The sequence below is a fragment of the Quercus lobata genome, chromosome 1 (genome assembly GCF_001633185.2).
Source record: "Quercus lobata isolate SW786 chromosome 1, ValleyOak3.0 Primary Assembly, whole genome shotgun sequence".
Lineage (NCBI taxonomy): Eukaryota > Viridiplantae > Streptophyta > Magnoliopsida > Fagales > Fagaceae > Quercus > Quercus lobata.
In genome coordinates this window covers 55,602,812-55,611,807 of record NC_044904.1, presented here as the reverse complement: position 1 = coordinate 55,611,807, position 8,996 = coordinate 55,602,812, and the positions used below count along the sequence as shown (strand labels likewise).

General features: G+C 36.8%; 1 protein-coding gene across 1 annotated transcript; it reads left to right on the top strand.

Annotated features, from left to right (window-relative positions):
- Nucleotides 1–6,504: 6,504 nt before the first annotated feature.
- Nucleotides 6,505–6,939, top strand: LOC115956011. Its single transcript, XM_031074461.1, has one exon. The coding sequence runs from the start codon at nucleotides 6,505–6,507 to the stop codon at nucleotides 6,937–6,939; it is 435 nt and encodes a 144-aa protein (XP_030930321.1).
- The last annotated feature ends 2,057 nt before the right edge of the window (nucleotides 6,940–8,996 follow it).

Sequence of the window (8,996 nt, the reverse complement as noted above, 5' to 3'; positions counted from 1 at the left end):
TATATTGATTTTTTTTATTTAAAATATATTTTTTTTGCTTTTGAGATGCAAAATTACTAATTAAGTTTCTGTAATTTTTCTAAAGCCATGACCACTTTAAAGTCTAAACCTGCACAAATAAAAATTAATTTATTACATGGTTCAATAAATTAGTGCCACTATAATACAAATGAGTTGATATGATACACATCAAATTATTAAATGATATAATAATTGATAAAGTGAGAAAACGTGTTGTCTGTGGGCCACACAGTGCAGATGTGAGATGTCCAGCCTGTACTCCTATGGCTAAGTGTAAAAGCAAAAAACATGTCCTATCATAGCAAAAAAGGGTCTTATCATAGCAGATTTTTGTATCAATATTTTCTCAGCCTATCCTATGACAAAAAACGTGTTCCATCAATCAATTGTGCAGTGAAATAAACTAAAAATATAAATGTAAGGACTGAATTTGTAACGATCCCAACTGGTATTAGGTCTGTACGTTAAAGGCCAAAACAATAAAATTTGTAGAGCATGGGCTGAAAGAATAGGCCTTAGTCACTGGACAGTGGTTAGTCATGGTGTTCATGGTGAACGCGTAGAGGTTAACTAGGTTTGTCCATGGATCTTGCCCATGAAGCTTCCTCCCTCTTTGGCGTATGAATCCTTACATTATATAGCCATTCTCAGTTGATCCTTACCTTCCATCTGTCAATCAGGCAGATACCTACTTGAGTGCCTGTCCCGTCAGCCGCCTCCCCCTACTTTTTGTTAGTTGCAATAACCGAAGCCACACTGTTCAGGGGTCTTTTCCCATCAATATGGTTAGGACATTTGTTGGCGCACTCAATGCGGAGGTGACGTCTTCTCCTTGAACCAATCCCACACTGTACCCCCGTGCGTGTCCCATTCTACTCGCCTTTTCTTCTGGGAGCGCTTTGGAGGTTGCCTTTGATGAGGTGTCGTTCTTCCCTTTTAGGCATTGGGATGCCGAGGACATGGTCATCCTCTGCTGCATTCCTAGACTATTTGGTATTTTAATACTTGTCCTCGGCAACTATTCTCCTCGGCACGGGCCTTGGGCCCTAATGGAAAGTGGGCTGGGACCACAAATTATTTGGCCCCACAATATATAATTTAGATTAAATAAATAGCATATTCATCATCTTTATTTTCAGAAAGATACAGAGGGGAAGAAGATTACCTCTAGTACGCTTCCCCTTTTCAATTTTGAATTTGTTGTGAATTGAAGGGAATCAACAAAGAAAAATTTCAAGCTAGATTGAGTTTATGGAAAAAGATCAAGAATCAAGATGAAAATGAAGAAAATAAAGGTAAGAATATAGATGGAGAGGCAGAGAGATAGAGAGATGAGAGATTTTTATTTTCTTTTTGAAATTTAATCTCTATTTTAGCATATTTCAAGACAATTACGTTGTATTATTAATGAATTTGTCTGGTATTAATTTTGATTTTAGCATATTTCAAGAATGAGTTAATAAATTTGTCTCCTAAAATTTAATTTTGTTAGCTGAAGTTTGACTATTTTTGTTTTTTTTCCTTTTTAAAAAAGAATGAGTTAATAAATTTGTCTCCTAAAATTTAATTTTGTTAGTTGAAGTTTGACTATTTTTGTTTTTTTGTTTTTACTTGTTAATCTTTTGCATTTTAGGATATAATGGGGCCATTTTAATGCATTTTATTGACCAATAAAAGTGCTTAAATTTTTTTTAATTAAAATATATAGATAAATATATTATATATATAATTTTTTTTACAAGTGGGGCCTTCTTTTATTTGGGGGCCTTAGGAGATTCCATCAATTACATCACCTATTGAGCCGGCCCTAGATTGGACATGTTTTTTGCTTTTACACTTCGCCATAGGAGTACAGGTTGGACATCTCACATTTGACTGCATAGGCGCACAACAGCATAGGCTGCATTGCACAGTGCAACCCACACGCAACACGTTTTCTCACTTTATCAATTATTATTATAAACTAGTCGCACATCCGCGCGTTGCACATGATAATTTTTTTAGGATGGTCTCATTACATATTTTATTAACACTATAATCTTAGTTATTAGCCATTGGTTTTTTTTTTAGTTTTTAAGTTAATAAAAACCTTAAATATACTTTTTTTTTTTTTTTTACCTTTATACATACACATATAGTGAATCTTTACATATACTTTTAAGAAAACTCTATATATTCAATTTTTTGGATGCGTAAAATTATAGACTACTACTCCATAATAATAGTTGCTAGTTAATTTTATATATATATATATATATATATTTAGTGATCTCATTTGTAACGCTTCTTACTATTATTATATATTTACTAACTAATGATTTGCATAACAAAGACGATTAATGAGAGGTAATTTTGTTCATTAGATTTCAAAACGTAATAGTGTATGAAAATTATATATATATATATATATTATAAATAAGGTTAAATGAAATGTCAAAAAATGGATTTTTAAATTTTCTAACTTTATTTCTTATGTAATTTCTACTATTATTAGTGTGGGGACTGTTCAATCAATAGACCCATAAAGTTCAGGATTGATTCAGGAATGTTGGGCCCGCGGCCCATCCGAGGATGCATATCCGTCCGAGGAGGCCAAGTCAGGTCATAATGTAGTTACTGAAGGCGATGGTAGTCAACATCACAAGGGTAGGGTTCTGTACTCGTCCGAGGACACCATAATCCTCGGCAGTGTGCGTCCGAGGACGATTAGGACGTGATCCTATCGCAACCAAACCTCAGAATTAGGTCACCGTAAAAGATAGAATGACCGACCAAGGACGAAAGAGATAAGGCAGACAAATATCTATCACTACAGTTGCCTCCGCATTAATGACCTCTCAACTAACTCTCTGGCCGCATTAATGTGGAGGTGATACCTGAACAGTAAGGAAGCAGCCTTACAGCTGCCCATAGGAAGTTCCAGGGGGTGCTAGATGGGACAAAAAGAAATCCTCCGGACCCAACCTACACGTGTGCGATGAGGATGGAACACTGCGGGGGGTATATAAACTAAAAGAAGAGCATGAGGAAGAGGGATCGAAACAAAAAGAAGAAGAGAGAGAAAAACAGAGAAAAAGAAAGAGGAAAGCAAGAGTAGAGAAAAAGAGTTGCCTTGATCACTAAAGAAAAGGATTGCTGTACCAACTTTAGGCTTTTAGGATGCATGGGAACGAATCTTTATAAGGGAGACCACAATTAACCTAGCTCTTTACACCCACGCTCTACAAATCATATTGTCTGGGCCTTTTTACGTGCGAACCCAACATTGTTACGGTCCGTCACGAATCGTGTCCTTACAATTAGAGAACATCTCTTTTTTAGTTATGATTAATATGGTTTCCATAGTTAAAGTTTGATTAGTTTTAAATTTAAATTTAGTACTATGATTGTATTTAATTGTTGATTGTTGATTTAATTTTTTAAGTGAATTTAACAGTTTATGTTACTATACTATAAAGTTTTTTTTACTTCTCCTTACATCCTTTAGTTTTTTTTTTTTTTTTTTTTTTTTTTTTTTTTTTTTTTTTTAATTTAGTGCTTCTAACTTGATTTGTTTTGTATTTCATTTTTCCTTTGATGCATTGGGTGTGAGAATGACTATTTCCCTAGCATTACTCCCCTTAATGTGGACAATTTTATTTATTTAATTTAGGCAAAATATTATATTTTAAAATGTTTAAAATAAAAAAGGAGTGGAAATATAAATAATTTAATGATATATATGAGGGATGTGGCTAAATTTAAATGTTAAATAAAATTATATGAGAAAAAAAAAAATACATAACAACAAACACTAACTTATCCAAATAGTTCTATGTAATATAATAATATTACATTCTTGTAAACTATTTTTAATTATTTATAATGCAATATGATAATATTTAACAATCAAAGTCATAAAAAAATAAAAATAAAAAACTTAAAACACAAAACTAAATCCCATCAACCAAAATAGAGTTCTAAAGAATACAAAACTTTATCAAGCTATTAAAGAGATGCAAGAAAAATAAAAATAAAAATCCACCTAAAAATTAAGGGAGAAAGAGTGGGAAATAACCACTTTTTTTTTTAGAGAAAATTATGTAAAGAATGGAAGAGTGAATGACAAATTTATACTAAGAGGATGATAATAAAAAGAAACAAAATAAAGGTTGATAAAAGGAAAGAGGAAGAGTGATATCAAGGTAGAATGTTTGTGGAGATGAAAAGATAAAGAGAAGGAGAAAGGTGGGAGAAAGTGTAAATGTTAAAAAAAAAAGAGTATAATTTGATGAGCACAATTTTCTTTTATTTGAATTTAAGTAAAATATTACATTTTTTATTTTTTAAAACAAAAGGAGAGAGAAAATATAAATAATTTAATGATAAGGAGGATGTGGTTGAATTTCAATATTGAGTTAAATAGAAGAGAAGAAAAAAATAAAAAAAATTAAAAGATATAACAATAAATACTAAATTATCCAAATTATGTTATGTAATGGAATACTATTTTATTTTTATTTACTATCTTTAACTTTTTATAATGTAATTGGATTAAAATTTGACAATCAAAGAGCAAAATAATAATAATAATAATAATAACTTAAAACACAAAAACTAAATTGTATCAACCTAAATTAAAGTTCTTAAAAACACAAAAATTTATCAACCTAAAGCAGAGATGCAATAAAAAATAAAAATCCACCAAAACATTTTGAGAGAGAGAGAGAGAGAGGGAAAACCTTTTTGTGAGAGAAAATTATGCAAAGAATAAAAAAGAGTGACAAATTTATAGTAAGAAGGAAGGGATAAGAAGAGACAAATAAAGGAAGATGAAGGGAAAGATGAATAGCAATATTAAAGTGAGGGTCGTGGGGAGATGAAAAGGTAAGGGAAGAAGAAAGGTTGACGAAAGTGTAAATATTTAAAAAATAAGTGAATGTAAAAAAATTATAGGAAAATTGGAAATAAAAAAGAAATATATATATATAGATGTTAAAACTGACAAAGATGAATATGTAAAGTCAATAATCTATTTATATATATATATATATATGTATATATATTGTTAAAAAAAAAAAAGAGTAAATTATAAATAATAATTATGTGATGAATGACGTGGCGATGAGGTGGCACAATAGAAGCTCAGGAGCAATAAATGTCACGTTTCAACTTTTAATAATACTAGTCGCAGACCCGCGCATTGCGCGTGATAATTTTTTAGATAAAATACTATTTTAGTCCCTAGACTTTATAAAGAGTTTTTTATTTTTATTTTTTTATATATATAGTTTTATCATATTTTTCATAATCTTATCTATAACATTTTTTACCATTATCATATATTTATTGGTTGATGATTTGTATAAAATAGACATTAAATGAGAGGTAGAACTATTCAATAATTTTTTTAAGTCATGGTGTATGAAGATTGATGGGAGTGACGAGTTTACGTTCCCTTGACGAAGTCAGCACTAATGACGAGGTCATCCCTATTGACGAGGAAATCAGTCATCACTGACGGGGGCAAGAAAATCATTCAATGAAACCAGCCAGTGACTTGAGCAGTTACGAAACCAGCTGAGCAGACCGTTGAGAGCCTATTAAAAGCCCCATTATTGGGCAGGAGGCGTTACTAAACAAGGCATTAACACCCCAACAGCTAGCAACCAAAATCACATATATAAAGCCCTCACATTGTTAGTAGAAGGTACATACATTCACAATCTAAGAAAGTATCCATCATTATCTTGTTCTTCCATTTTCATTTCACAAAGTGATTCTTTGTTCTAACTTTGGCATCGGAGGCATTGTGGCAAGCACCACACCGATGACCCTCATAAAGGATACATTCGCGTTGACAAGGAGTTCCATCTGCCCACCTTGACTAACGAATTCACGCTTTATCAGTTTGACGCCGTCTGTGGGAACGACATTTTCAGATTCATATTTGAAAATATAGTTTCCATCAACCCTCTACATTCAGATGGAACCCAATCCAGATTCTGTAGCCTTGGCCCAGCAAGTCCAAGCCCTTGTAGCCACCATTGAAGAACTCACCAAGCAAAACCAGGAAATGAAGTTACGACTCCAGCAGGTCCAACAGGCTCAACAGGAAGAGAACCGGTCTAAGGGTAACCTAGAAGGAGAAGGGAATAGCCACAGGAGGGGTACCCCTTAGAGGCCAACTACTCCGGACGAGCAGAATTTAGATCTCCTTCGAGAAATGAGGAAGGAGATGGATGAACTGAGGAGCGCCATTAAGGAAAAGACGGATCGAAGCGTAGACAGAATGGTAAGGGCCATGGATTCGCCTTTCACCACGGCGATACTTGAATGCCCTGTACCGTCGAAGTTTTGCTTACCTCAACTTGAGCCGTTCGACGGACTCAGAGACCCTCAGGATCACCTTAATACCTTCAAGATGACTCTAGGTCTTCAACAGCCACCGGACGAAATACTGTGTTGGTCCTTTCCCACCACTCTCAAAGGAGCTACAAGGGAATGGTTCACAAAGCTGCCTTCTTACGTCATTTCATAGGGGGACAGCGTCCAAAAAGGCTGACAGACCAGTTACTCACCATTAGGCAAGGAGAGAAGGAAACTCTAAGGTCGTACGTAAAACGCTTTACTCAGGAGACTCTAGAAGTGGACGAAGCCGATGACAAGGTGCAGCTGACGACCTTCAAAGCGGGACTGAGATCCAGAGATCTCGTGGCCTCCCTCACAAAGAATCCACCAAAAACGATGGCAAAAATGCTCCTAAAGGCACTGAAATACATGAATGCTGAGGATGCTTTGGCAGCCATAAAGGATGTAGGGAAGCAGGAGACAAGGCAAAGAAAGAAGATGACCATAGGGGTCAAAAGAGAGAGCATCCAGATCGTCGGAACAATGACGGGAACAAGAAGAGAGATGATAAAGGTCCTCGGACGGTAAGATTTACTCCTTTGGTTATGCCTGTTGACAAAATTTTAACACAGATCAAGGACGAGCATTATCTCAAATGGCCAAGACCATTGCACGCATCCCCCAATGTCCGTGACAAGAAAAAGTACTGCCGATTCCACAAAGATCACGGCCACAACACGAAATATTGTAGAGACCTAAAGGAGCAGATAGAGGAGTTGATGCGGAAAGGGAAATTACATAAATATATGAAGAAGGGAGAATATAGTAAGTTCAAGGACGGTAATAAGAACCAGCATGGGTCCTCTTCCCAAGATGATGACTGCCTGTCCCAACCTCTGCAGGATGTGATCGGGGAGATAAAGGTGATTACAGGAGGGCCATTCTCAGGGGGATCATTTAAATCCCTCAAGAAAGCATACCAGAGGCAGGTAAATAGTGTCCACACCATACCTCCGTCTAAGCAGCGACGAACAGACAGGGACATGTCCTTCAATGAAGGAGACGCCAGGGGAGTGAAGCAGCCCCACAATGATCCTTTGGTCATAATGCTAAATATAGAGGGATTCAATACCAAGAGAATCCTCGTGGACAACGGAAGCTTTGCAGACATCATCTACCTCCCCGCCTTCCAGCAACTAAGGTTAGATCCAAGGAGACTGCACCTATTTGAATCCCTTCTCGTCAGCTTTAGTGGAGACAGGGTATACCTCAAGAGCATAGTGACGTTGACAGTAATGGTGGGGGCCTACCCGGTGCAGTTGACCCGTCAGTTAGACTTCCTTATGGTGGATTGTCTCTTATCCTACAATGTCATCATTGACAGGCCCATACTCAACAAATGGAAAGCGGCCACGTCCACCTACTGTTTGAAGGTGAAATTCCCAATAGATAACAGTGTTAGCGAAGTAAAAGGAGATCAAGTCCTGGACAGAGAATGTTATCAAGCTGTCCTGGCTGCGAAGGAGAACCACACATGGATGATTGAAAAGAGGGACGAAGACAAAATGGAAGCCCTGGAAATAGTGGAACTGGCTGAAGGAGAAGTGAACAAGACGACAAAGATAGGGACGACGCTAAGCCTTGAGATGAGAACAAAACTTATCCAATTCCTTAAAGAGAATATAGACGTCTTCGCATGGAGCCACGAGGACATACTGGATATAGCTCCAGAAGTCATCCAGCATAAGTTGAATGTGGATCCGGAGCGGAAACCCGTCCAGCAAAGGCGAAGAGTCTTCGCCCCAAAACAAGATCAAGCAGTTGCAGATGAAGTTACCAAACTATTGGCGGCAGGGTTCATCTAGGAAGTATACTATCCTGAGTGGCTCGCGAACGTCGTCCTAGTGAAGAAAGCAAGTGGAAAATGGAGGATGTGTGTAGACTTTACAGACCTGAACAAGGCGTGCCCAAATGACAGCTTCCCTCTACTGAGAATAGACCAGCTTGTGGATTCTACAACCGGGCACAAGTTACTGATGTTCATGCACGCTTTCTCGGGATATAACCAGATAAGGATGGCTAAGGAAGACCAGGAGAAGACTGCCTTCATCACGAGCCAAGGACTCTATTGTTACAAGGTAATGCCTTTCGGATTAAAGAATACCAGAGCTACATACCAGAGGCTGGTGAACAAAATGTTCGGCCAACAGATCGGAAGAAACATGGAAGTATATGTGGACAATATGCTCATCAAGAGTAAGGAAGAGCTCACACACCTGGACAACTTAAAGGAGACGTTTTCCACCCTCAAAAAATACTAGATGAGGTTGAATCTAGGTAAGTGTGTTTTTAGGGTAGCTTTAGGGAAATTCCTGGGATTCATGGTGTCCCAAAGAGGAATAGAAGCAAACCCAGAGAAAGTGCTAGCCATCATCAATATGACGTCACCCAGGACCGTCAAGGAAGTTCAAAAACTCACAGGAAGGATAGCAGCTTTAAACAGGTTCGTCTCCAAAGTTACAGACAAATGCCTTCCCTTTTTCAAGACCTTGAAGTAAACTTTCACCTGGACCAATGAATGCGAAGCAGCGTTCCAGGAACTAAAGCGTTACCTGAGTAGTCCACCCCTCTTAAGCCCATCCAAA

Coding starts and splice junctions, on each gene's coding strand:
- LOC115956011 (XM_031074461.1), top strand. CDS start 6,505: ATGGTTCACAAAGCTGCCTTCTTACGTCATTTCATAGGGGGACAGCGT.